Consider the following 21,635-nt stretch of genomic DNA (forward strand, 5'->3'; position numbering starts at 1 on the left):
GAAAACCAAGACAGCCTGGTGCATGCTAATAGCCGGGATTCTTCCGCCGTGTGCTGTCATCTGATCAAGGAAGAGCTCATCATGCTTAGCTTAACAAATATTGGGAGACCATATGGCGCCGGAAGATTTTCTGGCAGCAGTCGCCCATGATGCAGCGCAGTGGGTGGCGGAGAAGGTAATTTTTCCTTTGTGATGTTCCACGGTCCCTACCTACACTCCGCATTTGTTTTGCGGTTTCTTCTCACCTACTTGAAATGCAAATAAGGTAGGTGTGTGTGTGTGTGTGTGTGTGTGTGTGTGTGTGTGTGTGTGTGTGTGTGTGTTGCGTAGACAACGCCGAGTGCTTCTAACTTTGACCGCAGCCTGAGTGTTTGCATATTGTTTTTCCTGACTGTTCCCCTCTGACTTGTTGCTCTGATTCTGTTGAATAAGCTCATCTGTCTGCCGGTAAACAATAAATACATCGTGACAAGCTGGAACGGCTGCAAAACTCCGCATCGCTTTGGCTTTTTAATCTCAAACTTTTATTTCGTTTCGTTTCCTTTTTTTTTTTTTTTTTTTTTTCTGCCGCCGCAGCACTCGGCCGTGTCTCATTTCTTAAATTGGCTGCTTACCAGATTCTCATTAAATTGTTTTGGTGACATTTCTGAAGCCAAGCAGACTTCCACTTTATGATTTTGTGCCCTTTTCTTTTCTCGGCTCGGCCAATTTTTTTTTTCCGGTTGAACACAAAACACAACAGAGATTTCCTTTTCTCTAAAAAAAAAAAAACAACAACAACCTTGTGTGTGTGTGTGTGTGTGTGTGTGTGTGGTGGTGGGGGGGGGGATTAAAGCATCCTCCGGGCTCAGTCTGCTTGACCTCACTCTCATTCTGGTGCACCGGATTGAACGTATGATGACCAGTCGATGAGTCAGTTGTTTCTGTATGGCATAGCTCCAAATTAAAAAATAAAAAAAATAAAGCAGAGAAATGATTTCTTTTTTAAATCTTGTAATTGGTCCCTTTAATATGTTCTCTTCCCTCTTACAACACACAGCAGAGATAAATTAATATTAGCCAACACAACGCCCCCAGTCAAAATTCTCCCTCTGCCTTTTCCATGGCCCGTCTAATGGGAAAGCTTTATTGGACGTTTAAAAGAAAAAAAGAAAAATACTGATTTAAGGTGAAGACCTTAATATTAAACTCAGTTTATGTGCTCAAATGAAGAAAACCCCATTTGTACTGTAATTGCCTCTGTTGCTAATAGAAACACTGAAAATATTGTTCTTGTAATAATAATAATTTATGAAACGACAGCACATTTTTTTTGTAACGTCGAAATAATTGAAACAAACTGCTGAGCTGCAGAATCCAAACGTAGAAGCTGAGAAATGAAGAAAAACGCGATGAAACAATGTTGGAAATGGCTCAAGAAATGCAGAACAGTTTAAAAAAAAAAAAGTCTGTAACGTGAACACGACTTTGTGTCCGTGTCGGTTAAACGTGTTTAGAAGAAAAATTGTCAGATCAAAGCGGCTCTAATCAGTAAACCGCTTCCAGCTGTTTGAAGAGACACACGGGCGGTCACCGTGGAAACGACCCCCCGCCTCGGAGAAATGACCGCGTTTTAAGAATCCGCTAAAAGGAGATCAAAACGGCGGATGTGTGTGTGTGTGTGTGTTTTATTTTTTTATTTTATTTTTTTTATTTTTTTATTAAAGTCTAAGAGATAGGGACAGGAGAGGAAGTTTAGAAACGAGGAGGCGTCTGCTTCACTGCTCACATTTTTTAAGATTTGCAGTTAATTGGGAGTTGGGCAGAGTTTCTACCACAATGGTTCAAAGACCCGTTACCTAGCAACAGCGCATCTGGTTTCTCACATCCCAAACAAGTCCTCACTACGCCAAAAAAACAAAACAAAACAAAACAAAAACAAAAAACCTCCGGTCTTCGGGAGCAGCGGACGTCTTCGTCCCAAGTTAGAGACGCCAAACTTTTCAGATGTCGTACGGTTGAAGAAGAACAAAGTACGCTACGTGCTGCATCGACAGATGTGGAGGCGGGAGATTTTGGAGCAGCGCTAATGGTCTTGAGGTCAGTTTACTGTTACGCTTTTTAAGTTTGTTCCTCAAACAGCAATAAACTGTAATACTAAAGAGTATATTGTACTGTATATGTTCTTTTGTTCGTAAGCTATAGTACATACAGTATATTGTACCTGTGTATAGTAATGCCAAACATTGTATTTGTATGTGTAGTAATATATACTGTATAGTTACTGTAACCCCAAATATAAAAGCTCTTCTATGATGGAGCAAATGTTTGGTGATAAAGGAAAAGAAATATCCTAATAGCATTAATTCTTATTTTTCTTTACAGTCACCATCTTCAGCTTCCTTTTTAAATCATTTCTGTGAAGATGAACATTTCTTGACTGAAGGTCAATGAGACAGTGTCAACAGTGAGGAATATGTCCTCGAGGTTTGAGTGCGGTTTATGAATGCCGCCGTGACCCCGGTTTAAAGGACGGCGTCGGCTACATCGCTGGATTCAACCAGGTAGTCAGAAGTTAATTCTCTTCCATTCTGCTCATGAAGATCTTTGTTTTCCTCGTCTGAATTGGGAGAGAGGACCCACATTACTTTTTTCTTTTTCTTTTTCTTCTTCCTCTTCGTGCTTGCGTTCTGTTTTCTTGCCGAGCCCAAGCTGCGTGTAGGTTTGTTACTGCGGGGAAACATTTGACCTGCATGCAGCTGTGAGGACGAAGGTATCCACGCAATGCAGTTAATGAGGCTTCTTTCAGAATAGCTTCAGCTGAACTTTGAGAACGCGCGGCGGCCTTTGACCCCCGGATCTCTAACGGGGATTTCGCTCTGGAAAGATACGGCTTGACTGCCAGGAATTGTCGCAGCGATCAATAATGTGACTGCCGTATGTTACTGAAGTCTTCCTACAGTATTACCACATTCACAGCCTGAGAAATTAAGAGTGGTATAATTTGTTGACGTAAGGCCGCTTTGTTCTATGAGTAAGTTTGCATCTTATTTATTTTGGTCCACCCCCCCCTCCACGCCCCTAATTTCTTCCGTAAAAACAAATTATGATGTGTTTTATTAATCTGCTGACTGAACATTTGAATTTATAGGCATGTTTCGGAAATAGACTGCGGTACGGGACATCTGGTCGGGAATGTTTACTGACATTTAAGATCCAGGAAGTTCCGGCTGGGACTTTATTTATGCCTCGTCAGATATTAATTTGAGCCTCCGGGATTGTTTCTGAAGCCATTGCGTTGCCTCATATACGTGCTTTGTTAGAAGTTTGAAGATTCGAATTGAAATGTTAATACAGAAAGTTATCCAAATAAGAAATTAATAAGAAATTAGGGGAAAAGATACCAAAAAAAAAATCGTCACAATGAGCCATTTTAAATGGCCCGAGTGAGTTGACGAGTCTCGCCGTCGTCCAACGGATCCCTGAAGTCATTAAGACTCCAAAAGGCCCACATGTGTCCGCGAGTCAGAAAAACACAATCTGCTCGCCGACTGATTCTGCAGGAAATACTATTTTTTATTACTCTGAAACACAACTGTCGACTCATTAAAAGCAAGCGAGCGCTTCCATCTGCTCTCCCAAAACCGCCCGGAGAACCACCGCCACCTCGAAGTACGAACCGTCTCACAACACGACCTCGGCCGCAAAAAAACAAAAACACGCAACGGACCGCCGGGAAGCAGAAAACCCGGAGCTGCGTCCGTGAGCGGGAAGCCACTTTTTGCGACGCTGCAAGTAATACATATCTCCGCAAGTAATACAAAAGCCAAGTGAAACCCCTCCAAAAGTTGGCGAGCAATATTTTGCTGATATCACAAAAATCCCTCATTACATCCGTGTGCATTTGATCTCCTTTAAAATTTCAAATCGCAAGTCTGAAATGTCCTTTTACAGGCTTAAATCAGCTGATGCGTCGTGTCGTGCGAAGCGAGGAAGCGAGTGTCAGCTGTGAAATTGTAGCTTGTAAAGAGGTCACGAAAACGCTAACTGTGAAGCTCCTGAATGCAACAGGACTTTGCCATTTGGGTGTTCTTGACGTTTTTTTTTTTTTTTAAATATCACTGGTGTTTTAGCTGCGGTGTGCAGGGGTAACAGTAAAACAGTGGAGTGATTAGGCTGCCGACCTCTGGTGGCACTCGGTGGTATCGCAGCTTAAGACACTTCCGCGTCGGGCCTCCTTTTTTTTTTTTCAGAGCCAGAAGCTACGTTGAGTTTTACAAACGGTCTATGACGCGGTCATTGTTTTGTTCAAGTTCAAGTGTCATTTCTGAGCATCAAAATTCACCCGCACACATTTGACCTTTGACCTCCCTCACATTTCTGAGTGGCTATTGCTGTCAGAAGATCATTTTGATTCAGGTTGTTGTTTATTCGTCTGTAATTTTTAATGCCTCTGCTTTTGTGACATTATAAAAAAAAAAAAAAAAAAAAAAAGAAGCCGTGAACGAGATACAGATATTATGAATAACCAATTACCGAACTACTCGCTGCAGTTTCTGTCTCTCAGGGTTGTGCGTGCCGCATCATGAAATGTCAGGACTTTCTACTAATTACCAACCGGAGCAGGAGGACAAAACAGCAGCTCGGTCCGGACGCCGGGTCAGAGCACAATTCATTCTCAAAAAAGGTGTACACTGAATATTTTACTGAGGGTCAGTTCAGATCAAAGATTCACGTTGAGATGATTTGAAAATTGCAACTACCAGCAGTTCTCCAGTTTGTAACATCCTGAAACCCGCCAGACGGTGTAACATCTCCACGGCAACGACTGTCTGTATTTTCGGTTTGAACGGGTTTATTTGGGGTTTTTTTCACGTAGCGTATTAAAACATGAATGAGGATTGTAATAGTGAGTTATTTGCAACGGTTGCATTTTTAATGCCCGACGAAACAGCGAAACTTAAGAGTGTCGAGAATGTGTAGTCGCCCGCGGGCGCTTCAACAGGATACCCAGGAGACTTGCAAATTTATCCCGTGAAACTCGAGACGAGAGATTTCCTTTTTCATTTTGTTTTTCTTCCATTTTTTTTAACATCTTTTTCCAGAGCTGTTCCATCATTTAGAGGAGCTGGTGTCTCCTCTAACAATCGAGAAAACAAACATGAACTATTGTTCCTGACAGTCTAAAACTGTCCACTGTCCGGTTTGAGTCCAGATGCGACGGATTAGGTCACACAGCTGCAACTTTTCACTGCAACGCTCTAAAACACTGTCGCAATAAATAAATCATGATATAAAATATATGACATATAAATCATTTTAGCCGTTAATCTGTCTGCTTTATTTATTTATTTATTTTTTTTTATCTCTATCGTCTTGCGCGCATCGGTCTCAAACTGTTTTTTAAAATGTTCTTAATCGTGTTTTTAATGTTCTCAAATTACATTTTTTCCGGTATACAACTGTCTGTCTTGTTATTGGCCTGTCAATCATCCTGTAAAGCACTTTGAACTGCGCCAGAATGTACGAAAAGTGCTTTATAAATAAAGTTTGATTTATTGATTGAGTAATTACGTGGTCTGAACTGGGGGTTTTAGAAAATCCAAGTTGAAAGAGGAAGCAAATCTGTCTGCAGCGGAAGAGCGATCGAAGCTGCACGGAAAAACATCATCTGTGACGTTCTTAAGCCCGGACCGACTCCGCCTCGCCGCTCCAGTTAAATACACGACGGCGAAGAGGCAGTCGGCACCGAAACACCGTCCAGGACGTGGAAATCACACAGACGCCCAAGAATCTGTGATAGGTTTGGTGTCGTTTTATTTACATTTCATTGGATTTGAATCGTTAAATGCACTTAGTTTTGCTGTCATTTAATTTGCAAAAAAAAAAAAAATGTGGCACAAACCTGGAATCAATAATCAATAATCAATCTGATTACATTTTGTTTTGGTGCCGAAAGGTCAAAGGTCATGGCGAATTCACAAGACACTTTCCTGGCCAAAACTCAAGACCTCATCGGCTAACCGGGACAAAATTTGACACAAATGTCCGACAGGATAAAATGTGGAAGTGGTGCAATTTTATATCCAAAAGGTTAAAGGTCAACTTCGCAGCGACATAATGATGTTCCGCAAAAACACGTTTTATTTTCTGTGCTGTTGAAAGACAACAACAAAGAACAAGAATAATAAAGCCAAACAAAGTCAAGTCCACTTTCATTAATATATTACTAAAATACAAGTTTTTTTGATTCCTTCACTACTATTAAAGTCTTGACTACATATATTTTGAGTGTGAACAGATATGGATGGAAGCTGCAGCTTGACTGGTTGGTGGAGGGACACAACCACGGGGCGGTAATTCTAGTTAATCCTACTTTACTAAAGGAACTCCAGGATTTCAGAGTTCAAAGCTAAACAAAGAAATCTAAAATGAAATTGATGACTGTTATTAAGTCTTTTTTTTTTTACGGAGTTAAATATCGTTAAGCATTGAGAAAACTAGAACCCAGTATGACTTATGGATGATATACAGGTTTATCTCTTTACATTTTTGTTTAAAAGTACAAAAAAAAATGTTTTTGTCAAAATGTTGCTTCATTAAGCGCTTCATCACAGCATCAAACGTGTATTTAAGTGTTTATATTTTTAAGATTGAAATTCAAAAAGGGCATAATCATGTTCGCACAAGGTGATACGTTACCTGACTTTGTGTCTGACAGTAGAAATAAAAAAATGTAGATTTCTCGAGGACTCCAAATCGGAGTTTATTATTTCCTTTCATTATTTCCTTCCTTTTCTGAAGCCGTAATAAACTGCTCTTTTTTTTTTTCTCTCTCGTGTTCTTTAATTTCTTTCTGTCTTTCCTAGAAACCAGATTAAAAAGGAAACAAAAGAAAGTGCGACGGTTGGATATTTGGATGGAGAACAGAAGACTCTCGAGTCCTTTGGATGGGAACTTCTTCTCCTCGTGACAACTTACTACGACACTTTTATTATTATTTACAGTATGAATCGTAGACTGTAAGTAAAAGTGGATGTAGCTTCCGGGTCTAAAAAACGAGTACTGCGTGAAAGTGCCTTAAGTTGCGATACCACCAAGTGCCACTAGATTGAAGGTCAATGATTTTTTTTTTTCACTAGTTTTTTTGGTACTGTGAGCTAAAGTCGCTCCTACTTATTAGTGTTCTAATAATATCCCGTCATCAATTAGAAAATAAGCTTCAAAAAGCCGAGTGCCGCGGAAGGCTAACTGGCCTATCTTAGCAGCGTAGCAGCGAGTAGCTGCAGCTTCGACGGTGCAATCAACGGGTTGTTTTTTTTATTCAGCAAAATTTAAATCTTATTTTTACATCTATTTCAGTGAAGGTTTAATTAAAGTTACTCAGAAGTTCCAATGAAATGAATTGAAAAGCTGTTTAGGTATTCTAAACTTCATTCGTCTATTTGAAATTTAGATTTATGTAAAGTCAACATCAGTGATTTATACACAGCCTTAAAGAGCATAAAGTTTCTTTAAACAAATATGTATAACTCAGTTTGGCTCAGAGCTTTAAACTTCAAATAATTTTCTTTTGTAAACTTCGCTGCATCTTTATTTGCTGCTCTCTCGCTTTGTGCACATTGCGGATCACAACATATATTGACTCGGTTTTAATCGCTTCTCTCGGCGGCGGCAGCTTCATTTCTGCTCCTCTCGCTTCTCCATCCTCTTGTTAAGCGTCTCGGCCGCAGCCGCAGCCTCTGACCTCCTCCGTCCTCCGTGCTCCGCCCGGCGTTTCGCACCATCATTAAGGCGATGCTCTGGGCTGCCTCGTCAAAAAAACTGAGCCGACCTGTCAGTCGAGACGCTCAGACAGGTTTTCGTCGCGGCCTACGCTTCCTCGTCTGCATCTCCTTCCTCCCACGGAGACGCGGATCACCCCCGATAGATAACGGGGCAACAGCCGCCATCTCTCCCCCTCCCGCACACGGCTTCAGCCGAGCCCCACGCGAGGCCTTCGGGGCGGCGGCGGCGGCACAGGTCTGCTTATCTCTGCCTGAGTGGGAGATTCTTATTCCACTTAATTATTTCTTCAACCGAACACCGTGCCGCAAAAAAAAACAACAACCCGCCCTCCTCCCCAAGCTCTTGAGGGGCCGCATTTAAGGCTCACAGCTTTAATTGGCAGCGAGAGGCAGGTGGTGGGAAAACTTCGATACGCACACACACATCAGTCAGTGTCTAGAAATCCCAATTTTTGTTTGGCACCATAACTCAGAAAGTGACTTCTGAAAGCAAGAACTTAAAAAGCAAAACAACAAAAAAAAAGCTGAGTCACTGCTCTTGATCATCTACTTCATCAGTGAAGTTTTTTGTTTCTGCTCTAAAATCCAGGGTGTCATTTTATGTGCCACCATTGTCAGAAAAATAAAATTAAAAAGCATGTCAATTTGAACTGGATACTGTATGTACATAAATATAGAGCAAAAGCTAGATATGCAGAGGAGAATATCAATTAATGGAATGAAAGAACCAGATTTCAACATAATGCTTATTAAAAACGGAATTATTTACGTGATGTTATGGAGCATAGTTTGTAGACTTCAGTTTTGATGGAGAGATCGGAGCATTTTTCTTTAAATATGTGAGAAACGCAGCTGTGTTTGTGAAACAGAAGCTTCACAGTATTTCGATAAATCCTCAACAATAATAAAGTGTATTAAAAAAAAAAAAATCAATTTAACAGGTTTTCATTGTGATTTAGCACTTCGCTACATTTTCCCTTCAATGACTGTTAAATATTTGTATTTAACAGTTCATTTAAATTAAATGGTACTTTATATATACTGTAGGTCAGATTTCTAACCACAAATTGGGGCCAAAATGTTCCGACGCGATCTTGTCGGTAGTCGAAGGTACTTCGGACAGTTTTCTTGTAAATAATTCATGTTCATGTTTCTCTTCACGCCTGAAGGACATGCAAAAAAACGTATTTTGCATTGTTTCCGTCCATGTTTGCTACCCTGGCGATTTTCTTCTCTGCTGTTTGTTGGCACGTTGCTGCTTTTTGTTTTTACTGTTTCTGACTATTGGTCAATGGAATAATGTGAATCTGGCTGCAGGAAAGTGTATCGCGTGAACGCCCTGGAAGACGATATCAACACCAGCATCTCAAAAACACTTCAGTTCTCCTGGTGAAGTCTTCAACGGGTTACCTTTAAGTTACTGAGTCTACCCGATGCTTAAGTAGTAAAGTCGGGGTAGCTGTTTATTAGTTCTTGTCGTACTAATTCTTAGCGGTGGATAGTGGAAAATGTATTAAAGAAGCAGTGTGTGGGATTTAGTGGCATCTGTTGGTGAGGTTGCAGATTGCAAGTATTTGGTTTGTCACTTCTGGGCTCCAGCAGAAAAATGGCAGCCTCATTTCAAAGTAACTAAAACACAATGAGTCTCATTTCCAGGTGATTATATGCTAATAAAAGCATAATTATAAATATTACATTTTATTTCTGGAAGTGGATCTCACTACATCCATGTTTATGGGGGAAATAGGCCAAAAAAATTCACCCCATTTCCATGAAAGAATTTTAAGTTGCAAGATGTCGAAGTCTTTTTCCAGTTTTGTTTTTTTTGGATGTATTTCAAGTTCCCTCGCTGGCGCCCGATGTGGAAACCATGTTTCTAATTGTATGGATTTGAAGGTGCGGTTAATCCATTTGGCTGATCTGTTTATGCTGTGTCATTAGTTTGAGAAGACCACCTTTACCAATAAGCACCGTTTTGAAGAGGATTTGTTTGTTCAAATATGTTGCAAAAGTCAACAATTTCCATGACATGTACTTATTATTTATTTTTTTTGATTCACATATGTGTTGATAAAAAAAACCCCTCCATTTCCGGCTCTGTGCTGTCTGCATTGTCAATTTCTAAGTCTCCTTTTGGATTCTTCTTCATTGTTTCTGCTTCTACCTTTTCCTGGTTAACTCCAGCGATCCGACCGGTTTTGACAGTGCGGCCGCCGTTGATGCGCGACTCACCCTTTCGCCTCGGCGAGAACGAACATCAGCCTTCCCGTCGGAAAACAACAAAGTCCCTTCCTGTTTGCCCCCCCCACCCCCTCCCGCCCCCCTCACCCCAAATCACACAGTACACAAGAGTCACATCCCGCCGCCTCCTCCAGTCACTCTGTTTTTACATCATGAATCCTTTCTTCTTTCTTTTTAGTCTCTTGCAATCTGCATTATTTGCTGTCTGTAATGAGGCAGAAATTTAAGGTCATTCATTCGAGATATCAAGACGGATAAATGTCGAACTGTTCGGTGACGCGCTGTGATTGTGCGAAAGAAGGCCCGCCGATAAATATGTTGACTAAAAAACAAAAGTCAGAGAAAAATCCTGCCAGAAGTGTAAATAATTGATAGCTTGTCATCCGCTCATAGCATTAGAATCGAGACGATTGTTTTGTTTTTTTTCCGTCCGCCTGTCAAGATCAAGCGCCTTCCGCCACGTCCTAATAACTTTTGAAACCTCGAGAAAAGCAACTTTTGAGCGTACAGCTCTGTAAAAAGTTGCGCGTGAACTCTTGTGTGAGAAAAGAACTCAAGAAGTGGAACTGACTTGGGCAGAGCGCGTTGCAGGTGATCTTCTGGACGGACATGCCCTCGCAGAACGCCCCGCCGTTCAGGGGCGCCGGGTTCGTGCAGGTTCTGGACCGCTTCTGGACACCCCGCCCACACGGCACGTTGCAGGGAGACCACTCGGTCCACAGGGACCAGCCGCCGTTCACTGGAGAGAAGTTAGAGGAGAAGAAGAGGAGGCAGAGTGAGTGCACAAACATGTATTTTTCTTTTTTTTTTTTTGTTGTTGCTGTTGTTGCGAGAAGCCTGGCATAGTTAAATACTCTAACAAGAACCGGGGTTATTAATGATTATTCAGACTCTGAGGCGCCGCAAGGCAACAATGCAGAACGGCAAGCAGCAGATTGAGCACGGGCGCGTTCATTGTGGCGGATGCGCGGCTCCCTCTTTTCTAATTGCCAGTTCAATGTTCCTCTTCGCTCCTGGATTAAGATAAAGCCGTGTAACCGGGGCGAAAGCAAAGAAAACAGCCATTAAATGGAAATGCCGTTTCCTAAAAAAAAAAAAATAAATAAAATAAAATAAAAAAAAAAGGCGCCGCGGACTCGTACCGGTCGACAGGTTTCAGATTCGACCACTTAGCGCAGCGACTGAAGCACTTTACTCGATGATGTCTCTCTCTTTCGTCCGTGTTTGTGTGGAAGCTGAATGTTCGGCGGCGGCTCTTCCACGTTTTCTGGACGGCCTCCGGCGAATAAATACTTAATAAGCAACACTCCTTTTCAATGAGATTAAGACGCAGTGGCTTATTTTCCTTTCATAAAGTACACATTGATTTTAAATGAGAGGCAGTAAATTGAGTCTTTGAATAATACATTCATCGGGAATCAAAAAAAAAAAAAAAAAATGGGAAAAAAAAAAAAGGAAACATCGCTCTTCAGTTGGAAACACCGAGATGGGTCTCTTAATCACTGGTGTCGAGCGGGGAGGGGGAGGGAGGGAGGGGGGGGGGGGCGGGAAGCCAAACAAATCGATCTGAAGTGGCACGCAAACATCGTGTCAGAGCTCTGTAACGTGTCGTCAAAGGCAAATGAGAGAGCAGCTGCTGGGCGGGGGAGGCGGGGGAGGTGCGTGCGGGGTGGGGAGGCGGGTGGGTGTGGGGAGGGTGGGGTACCGAAGACGATGACGGTGGCTGTGGCGCTGCGGCGCTTCGCCACGATGTTGCTGGCCAGGCAGGTGTAGTTCCCCGAGTCGGACAGCCGCGCCTCGTTGATGATGAGGTTGTGGTCGGCTCGGGTGTCGATGTTGTCGTCGGTCAGCGAGCTCACCAGCTCCTCGTTTTTCAGCCACTCCACCTGCGTGAGGGAGGAAAAGCAAGGTGAATGCAACGGGACGTACCATCCACGGTTAGGACTTCAGACTTCTATTTTTTTATGATCAGATACTTGGAAGGAGTCGCAACTTCGGTCTGTTGGAACAAACACCAGCAGCTTCACTTTTACATCTTGATTGTTTGGGCAGATAAATAAAGATATCAAGGCCCAGTAGGAGGGAGGAGGGCGGAGGTGGAGGGGGGGGGTAGCCCGGTGTTTACCAGACCCAATTTCACTGTGTGAATATTTGGGTGTGGACCACAGATTGTTGGCTAAAGTCACTCCTTCTTATTAGTTTTCTGGCGGCCCGTCAGAAAATAATCGGGTCATTATTTAGAAAACAAGCTTTAAAAAGTTGTGTTTTCGGGGGCGTGTCTGTTTGATTGACAGGCCCTGTGGTGCAGTCAGATTACGGCCAGCGGTGGGCGGGACGTAGCGCCGCCGGGTTTCCAATCAGATCGAGTCAGATCCACGTGGGGTAAACATAAGGTGCAGAAGTCATGAGACGTAAGAGAAGAAGAGTTGGTTCCCAACACACCGAACCCTTCGACAATCTCAAGATGCAGATCTCTCTCGTGGAATCACTGCCTTTCACAACGGTCCAGCAACACTTAGAACCGGTCCTCATCTGCACCTTACGAGTCCCTCCATGCTGATTAGCCGAGACCGGGAGGCGCCGCCGCTGCCGCCGCCGAAGCATTTTGATAGTCCAAAGAAGCACCACAGCCAATTACCAACAACAGGGAGGAAAACTAATTATGAATTACAAACTTAGTGACGCTTTACTGCTTCTACCCTGGTAAGAGAGCTGCATCGCTGCGCTTTGCAAATTACATTCACGGCGTAGCAGAGTGGGCTGATGGATTTATAGGAAGCGTGCGAGGCGCGATTTATAATAAACAACAACTCTGCCTGGATGCAAATAGGAAGCGCCTGCGGGCGTGAAAACCGCTGGGTAAATAGAAATGACACGCCGACCAGAAGAACGATGGATGGCGGGTGTATATTGACACAAAATAAAAACGATAACGAAGCATCATTGCGCAGTAATCATTTCTCACGTTGGATTATTGCTTTTCCACACCTATTTGAGCCGATTGTACGGCTGCCAGCGGGGAGTCGGGGGACTCCTGGTTTTTTTTTCTTCGTGCGGTGCGGGCGAGCGGAGACTCTACTCCCCCCCACCCCCCTCCGCCTCCGCCTCCCCCCGCCCGCCCCCCCTTCACCCCCATCGGGGGGGACGGAATCTAATTTCTCACGATTGAAGTCGTCCGTCACTGAATGGGCGACGAGCACCGCGGCGTCTGCCTCACCGCCCCGGGCGACTTCTTACGTATTTATTTTACATTTTTATCCTGGGAAATGTGAGACTTGAAAGAGGCAATTAACGGGCGGCACGAGCCCGGACCCCCATCGCAGTGTTGTGCTGTGGGTGGGAGAGGGGGTGGGGGAGGTGGGCGGGTGAGGGAGGGGGGACGGGGGAGGGTGCACGCCACACATTAGCTTGTGTCTGTCTGTCGCTAACAGCCCCTGGGTAATGATGAAAAGATTCACCAGGCAGAAGAGAAAAGAGAGAGAGAGAGAGAGAGAGAGAGAGAGAGAGAGGGGTGTTGGTGTGTGTGTGTGGGGGGGGGGGGAGAGAGAGAGAGATGAAGGGACAAATACAAATTAGCCCGGCAAGTGTGTGGCAGCGGATGTGAGAAATGAATTGCCTAATTGGCACATTTGTTTCAATTAGGACGCGGTCATCAGTGTCAAGCCTTTGACGGAGGGGTTTCCAGGCGTGAGGCAGGAGGGGGGCGGCGGTGGGGGGAGGTGGAGGGAGGTGTGGGGCGCCTGCATCGGGGTGGGGGGGGGTTTCCTCCCTGTGATTTCATTACCCGGATTCCCCCCCCACCTCCCCCCTCCCCGAAGGTCACCCTCCTCCTCCTCCAGCTTCCTGCATGGAGGCCAGGTCATCTCATCTCCATAAATACACACACACACACACACACACACACACACACACACACACACACACACACACACACACACACAGCTCATCCGGATGACATTTGCTGATGATTAGATGCTGAGAAATGTGGCGGTTGAGGGGGCAATTAGAGGACAGAGGAGCTGTGTAAACGGTGACACCGGAGCCATCATGGAGACTTATGAGGGAGCGCTGATCAAGACCTTCGCTGGCTGATGCCTTTTCTATTTCTTCCCCCCCCCCCCCCACACACACACACCCCCAAGCTCCCGGTGGTCTAATGGTCATTCGATGTCAAGGTGACACGGGAATAAAAAATAAAAAAAAAAACACGAGGAAAAAAAAAGAAGAAGCTCCGTCTGCTGAGTCGTTGCTTCGGTATCAACATTTATGCACCATCTCTTTTTTTTTGTTTTTTTGGAGCAACTCGGCTTCCGGCGTCTTCGCCGAGTATCTCATTGACGCAATTACGCGGATTAAGCGTCTCCGTCAGGCGTCGCCCTCCGGGGAGCGAGGGTAGACGCCGGTGGCGGAGGGGGAGGTGGGGGGAGGGTGTGTGTGTGTGTGTGTGTGTGTGGGGGGGGGGGGGGGGTGCATATCAGAAGCGGCCGCCGGTGGACGACGGAGTTAAATCCACTCGACGGACGACTTCCCCACAACCAATCAGCGAGCACACCCGGAGGGACTTTGAGCTCGTGCGTTTTCGGGGTGGGGGGTGGGGGGTGGGGGAGCGCGAGCCGGAGGCGGGAGGAAGTTAAATGCTAACTTTTAAAAACAATTTTTTTTTTTTTTTTCCCGAGTAGCGTCGCGTTGTCTTTGTGCAGCTCAACAGAGAACAGCTTGTATCACAGCGCGGAAGCATTTAGCTGATTCCCCCTTTGTGCCGTAGCACCGGCCCGTCTACCTGAGCTACCGGAGATCAAGGGGATTCATCTCGGATTAAAGGCTTTCATTCGGGGGAACTCGAAATTGGCTTCCAGTTTGGCTGTTCATTTCACACTTTCTCTTGGAGTAACCTCTCAAAAGGAAACTCATTATACAGAGTTCTCATGGGCTCCTTTCTCCTCACAGTTAAAAAAGATCTGCTCTGCATTCACACCCGCTGATATCTGTGAACTAAAAGTAGGGGATTGTTTTGGGGTTTTTTTTGAAGGGGGGGGGGCACTGAAACGAAATTACAAATAAACCGCTTCGACGTTCTTGTGTATTTTTTTTTTTCTTTCGGCAAAACACTCGGGAACCTGCACGTTGCGACTTCCTCTCACACGGCGCCGTACCGAACTTTGAATTCGGTACTTCGCTGTTGAATAACCGCCGAGTGGATGTCTGAAGATGTCTGAAGATGTCTGAGCCTGACAAAGAAAATATTTTTGCACAGATTGGGAGACAACAAGACGATTGATTTAACGGCGTTTCAACTTCGGCCCGGACAGTTTGTACAATTGTGACGTAGATGTTACACTTTTCAACTACGTTCAATAAAGCTTCGTGGCATTTTTTTGGATGGAAATGTTCGACCCTGCGGCGTCGAGGATTTTACATTCTGTCTTCTCGCGAAAGTTGTAGAACTAAAACGGAAACAAAGGTTTTGGGGTTCGTTTTGTTTTTCTGGTGCATGCTGGGACTTCGGGTTTTCACACTGAAAGGATCTAGTGGGTCGAGTAAACATTACGGTTTTGGTCACATGTTACGTTGTTCTACAAAGAGGCTCGACTTCAACGGAAAGGTTCTAGTATTACATATTTTAAATGAACCACTTGGGATAGTTTCATCTGGCATTTTAACGTACTTAAAAAGCTGCGCCGGAAGAAGTTGCGATACGAAAACAAAATGAAATAACTAACATAAAAGCTGTCGTGGTTAAAATATTAGCGAACAATTTCCTTTTTACGCAGACGAGCAGCAGCATTAGCGTTTATGTGGAGTCATGTTTCTGGACATCTGAGCTACAGAGCTCGTACCGTATCGGAGTTCAAGTGGTTCAGACGTTAAAGACGCCGTTACTAGGCAACGCCAACGTGGACAGCGTCTAGAACCCACCGAGGCTAACACTTTAGCGAGCTAACAGGCAGGTAACATAATGCAGGAAATGCAAAGACACGGAGGGAAAAGACGGGAAGCTCCCGTTTCAGGTGAATTTAGCGTCGAGAGGAGCCAGTTTGTAAATCCAGAAAAAAACAACAACAACGTGCCCAAAGAGGCTAAAAAAAACGCTCCACAAAGCTGAAGAGTTGAGGTGATAATTCTCGGTTTTGTGATCACTTTCACTTCACATGAATCATTCGATCTTGCTGCTATAAGAAATATCGATTATGATATTTTAGGTGATGTATTAATACGAAATGCTTCATTTCTTTAACGTCGGGTCCAGTCAGACATCAGCACCGGTGCTTCATAGTTATTTTCCCGTCGGTATTGGGTTTCCCGCAACTGACCTTTTTATATTCTGCCTTTTTATGTCCTTCAGTGTGTTTTTGGAGGCTGTCACTTCGAGACTGTGGAAATGCCACCGTGCGCTTCACAAATGTCACTTCTACAGTAGACGCGCTCTCACTGCCGCTTCACCCGTCGCGGCACGTTGGTGCAGAAGGGATTTGGGAGAGCTCGCGACATCGTTGATACTGCAGACGGACCTCAGAAACACTTCATTCTCACAGCACCAACCTGTCAGTCAGCACCGAGACATCTTGTTATATTTGTTATCACGCCGGCTGCAGGATTTCCCACGGTGACCTCCGCCATCACGTCAAAAGGTCTTGTGTACCTTTTTTTTTTTTTTTCTCAAAGACACCGGGATGTGTTTCATGATTAATTACTGTGATACACTGTACACTGCAAACTAATTTACTAAAGGCCTGCAGTGTTGACATTAAAGGTTGAAAAATCATTAAAGTGGAAAAAAAAAGGAAACTATAATGTTAATGACTTCCATTTCTGCTCTGCTCAGGGAATATTTTTAATTGCGCAAATATGAAGCACTATTATCCGTGACATAACACTGCGTGAAAAGGTCTGGTTATCATTTATCTCTGGTTCTTTAACTCTAGAGGCTCAAAGGTAAATTACTTTGCAATTGCTGATGTTGCACTTAAAGAGCGAGAGGTTAAAATGTCAAATTCGACAGCAAGGCTTTAGTCCGTGTGTTTCGTTTCAGAAGGGTTTTTCAATCCAGAAAAAAAAAAAAAAAGTATAATTGGTCTTCATGCCTTCTAGAGGTAATGGTCCTAATTGACCTTGACTTTTAAAAAAATACAATAAGGCATTCACAGACTTTAAGAATTGCATTTTGGACAGAAAATGACAGTTTCCGCCACCGGGGGTGGAGGGGGAGGGGGGGGGGGGGGGCTAGCGGTGGATCCGACTCAATCTGATCGGAAACTCGACGATGCTACGTCCCGCCCACCGATAGCCGTAGCCTGACTGCACCACAGGCCTGTCAATCAAACAGACACGCCCCCAAGCACACTGCTTTTTGAAGCTCATTTTCGAATTAATAGCGGGATTATGACGGGACACATCTCCACCAGTCGAAAGTATCAGCAGGCATCGTGCGGCCCGACAGTCAAAACTCGGGCCCAGAAAAGCCCCGAAAGCTCCCCGCTGCTACTCACAAATCTCAGCTCAGTATTTATGTGGGAACTTTGCTCTCATCTGGCAGCTGGACAGTGAAGAGTAAATCTAACTAAGACTGCAGGAGGGCAGAGGCAGAATTGTAGAGAGTGAAGGAGCTCACGTCTCTCCCCACTGAAAAGCCCACCTCTGTACTGTAGAGCGTTTGCTGTCCGGGCCCGTCAGATGTCGAACTCCCTGCCAGGAAATCTCAGGCAACATTTTTTTTTTTAAGTCAGCGTCTTCCTTTAAATCTCTTCTTGAAAGCACACTTTTTTTTTTCTTCTTTTTTTTTTCCTGTCTTGGACACCAACATTCTTTTTCAAGATTCGATGCCTTTGGAATAAAAACGGGACGACCCCACCGCATCATGCTGAAAAAGTTTCCCAAAATTTGGTCTAACGTGAGTCTTTGCAGCGGCAGGTTGAAAATAAAACGGGGTGGTCAAAATATTGGGAACACTTTTCAGTACGGTGCAGTTTGGATTACGTCGCGTTGTATTTTGTTCCTAATAAAGTCATCCTTGAGCGTATAGAATAACTCTTCAAGCGCTCGCGTGACAGCTAAAGAAACGTTGAATGAATAACGGGACCAAATAATTGAAAGGTTGTATATTTAATGAGTCATTTCCCCATCGTTCAAATAAAAAAAAATGCTCACAGATGATCCTGCTCAGAGTCAGACTCTCTTAAACAAACTGAAATAACTAACGAGGATACATTATTCACTCCCATCTCCTCGTGGCCCGGCTCATTTGTGTTGTCAAAGGGACTCCAGGCGGGAGATTGCGATTCAGTCCGCGCCGCTCGGAACTCGACTATCTTTATCCCGATTTGCGGCTGGGATGACATCGCTCCCGCACACGTTAATTACACGTCCGTTCATGTTAAATATCACCGCGGCCACGTGCTGACGAAGAGCACCGGGGAGAGAAGACGTGTGCGCGGTGGCAGTTTGAAGTTCTATATTCGCCCGCACGAAGCGAGTCCTGTAGTTCGGATCGCGCTGCGAGAAACATCTGTCCTCCATCGCAGCGGGAGCCGCCGGTTTCCACCGGGGGAGGATTTAAAAAACATGAATGCAATCAGGTGAAAACGACGACAACAAATGCTGTTATATCTGCACATCTTTAAAAACAGTTATGGGACTGAAACTTCACTCTGAGCAAATCTAATATAAAATGTTTGAAATGCATATTGCAGTTTAAACAGTGACTAAACACCAAATCCACTCGCCTCAGTTCTTTAATTACACATACAGTCCCTTTATTACATTATCAACTGATCTTGGTCGTGAATTATTTTCTCCCGATAATTCATTCTGTCACTGGGCGCCAACCAACCGCGACGTCACCCGTTGGTTTGTGAACTGCCGCTCTGAAGCTTCGGCTTCGGTATTTCTTTGGTCGTCGCCACCTCGCTGTTTCGGAGCCAGAAGTGACCATATTTGGACAAGCTGGGGGAGGAGCGACAGTGGATCTGACACAACGTCCCGCGCACCTACGGTGGAAACCTGACTGCACCACAGGCCTGTCAATCAAACAGAAGTGCCCCTAAAAATACAGCTTTTTTTTTTTTTTTTTAAATCAATGATCTCGACTAGTTCTGCTGAAGCATGTGCGGGGTTAAACTAACGATTCAAATAGCTCTTCAGCAAAGTCTTGCTCCTTTGATATCTCGTCAAAAAACAAAGATTCGAAAAAGAAAAAGTCCTTGAAATGGAGTTTTATTACTTCAAACTTGTCATGTTTTGCTTTGTTGTAAAATGAGTGAAAATAATCTTTTTTTCCAGAAGGTGGAAACACAATTACCGCGCACCTTATATTAGCAACAGTTACCGTGTTGTCTAATTACTGTGTAATTACTGTTAATCGGATCTAATGGAACCACACCTACACAGTTCTGATGAGTTGTCAAGAGTTAAACTCCTGAAAACTTGGAACAACAGATTTTTTTTTCTTTTGACTATAATGTTGCTTATTTAGTCACGAATATTTAATGTTATTTAGTAAATACAAAAACAAAAAAAGGGGTTTTAACACCTGATTGTTTTCTGTAGTGTTAGCTGGTGTGTTCTCAGCTTCACTAAATTTATAGTTGATCAGAAAACAGCCTGATCTCACAAAAAAGACATGAAATAACCACGATTTCTTAACACCACATTACCACGGCAACTATGCTAATGTAAAGTCATTTAGGATCCTTTTGTCGTGGTAGCAACAAAAACACGGGACGGAGAAGTGACGCAGTTCAGATGACGTCTATATAGTGGAACTTTTTCCTTATTAGGAGGTGATGAGTTGGGTGGATGGGTAAATAGACTTGGATTTTATTAATCCCACAGTGGGGAAATTCAGTAGAAAAGTATACTCGGCTGCAGGAGACCGCAGTTCGCTTCTTGTTTAAGAACAAGTGTTATGTCGCGTTCAGACCAAACGCAAAGCGACTTTTTTTCCTTGCATTCCCGTGCAAGTACGGACACGCGAGTAAAACATTTTCAACTCGCCCGGAGCAAACTCGTGTCCTTTCGCGTTGGCTTGCGACAATTTGCAGAAATTCGCGGATTTGCATGAAATCTCTCCGCGGGAATAATTCGCTTTGCGTTTGGTTTTAAACTCTCTATAACACTTCCAACTGTAGTCAGAGAATTTCTTTTAAAAGCAGTTTACTGTACAAGTGTTGCGTAACTTTAAGACAGTCGTTACTTGACCACACCACACATTTCAAGTTAACCAAAACCATGAACTAGACCTCAACTACAGCGTTGTCACACCACAAAACATAAGCATATTCTTCACTGTGATTGTAGTGGATTGGGAAAGCATGAAATTACCTCACAGAAATATATAAAAAAACAACAACTCAACACTGCATTACAAGTGTGATGGTACTGAATTAAATAGTATGTGCCTCCACCGCTATGTATAAACACAACCTCTCTGTGTCAAGATTGTGGACACCTACAGTATGTGAGTTCACATTGTCAGGAAAACATGATAATAATGCTGAAATGAAAGTGAAAGTTTAATGACCAATGTAAAGGATCAGGAGTGGACAGCCAAATTAAAATTCTCTCATACAAATGTTAATGTAGTACGTTTCCTGGTTACCTAAGTGAGAAACCAATGGAAATCAATGGACAAAATAACCAGAAGAGTGCAATCTTGATCTGTTTTGGCTTTTAGGGAGTTACTGCGAAAAAAGAAACCAAGAAACCACCTTTAATTTAGAGGCAGTGCAGTAAATTTCTCTATCTTTATATTGTCTCAACATGTCTACCTTCATATCCCCCATACCTAACAAACGCTAAAATCTATTGTTGCTCTTATCTTCCATTCTTTTTGACGAGATTTCGTTAGTTAAATCCAGCTGAATATTGACAGCCACGACACCAGCCTATGTTTACTTTAACCTACTGTAACCCAGCTGGTGCCAACATGACAGATTTTCTGTTTTCAAGAGGAGTCAAACCTGCAGAGGATCAGAAAAACCTCGGATCATATCAGAGCCATAAATAATCACATTCCTCATGATCGGTGTAATATACGATCCACACCGACTCTGGAGGCAAACATTTTTTTTTTTTTTTAAATGGAACACGGGTGTGAATATAAATAAACTTCAGACTGCTGAAAAAATATCCGGCGTATTTTAGAGAGCGGTTTCTTCGATGCGGCGGATCCACAGAGCTGGAGGTCCGCGTTGCAACCGGCAGACACAAAGACGAGATTTCCTTTTCATGTCGACACACAGCAGCAGCTGTTGATGGATCAAACTGCAGAATCCAGGAGGATGGAGAGAGAGAGATAGAGAGAGAGAGAAACACCACCCTCCTCCTCCTCTACACTTCACTCCCCTTTTAAATCAGCTTTCCAAAACTGTAATTGGACCATTCACTTTGTGGCCTGACCCATTTCAAGCCAGATGTTTCCCCACCGTGCCGGGCTAATGGTGCTATAGATTTGGGAAGAGTAGAGCGTCTGATGTTTATACAGTGTTTTTATTGATGCATTATACATTTGTTGATGGAGGAGTTGGATCCTTTTTATCCTACCTTGCTGTGGAACCAGTGGCGGCTGGCAAAACAAATTATTTTGGAAAAGCCGGACTTCAGCTAAACCAAACCAAAAATCCCAAAACAAAC

General features: G+C 43.8%; 1 protein-coding gene across 4 annotated transcripts in view; it reads right to left on the reverse strand.

Annotated features, from left to right (window-relative positions):
* The window catches only part of unc5db (unc-5 netrin receptor Db), a 301,343-nt gene that overhangs the window by 43,612 nt on the left and 236,096 nt on the right, over positions 1 to 21,635 (reverse strand). For all 4 annotated transcript variants that reach the window (XM_069166069.1, XM_069166073.1, XM_069166072.1 and 1 more), the window contains 2 exons: positions 11,713 to 11,893; positions 10,579 to 10,746 (listed from right to left, as the gene is read on the reverse strand). In XM_069166069.1, the coding sequence (XP_069022170.1) occupies positions 10,579 to 10,746; positions 11,713 to 11,893 (349 nt within the window). The remainder of the gene's footprint in view (positions 1 to 10,578; positions 10,747 to 11,712; positions 11,894 to 21,635) is intronic.

The sequence above is a fragment of the Embiotoca jacksoni genome, unplaced genomic scaffold (assembly GCF_022577435.1).
Source record: "Embiotoca jacksoni isolate LCO1_2020_lvr unplaced genomic scaffold, fEmbJac1.0.p SCAF_37, whole genome shotgun sequence".
NCBI classification, from domain to species: domain Eukaryota; kingdom Metazoa; phylum Chordata; class Actinopteri; family Embiotocidae; genus Embiotoca; species Embiotoca jacksoni.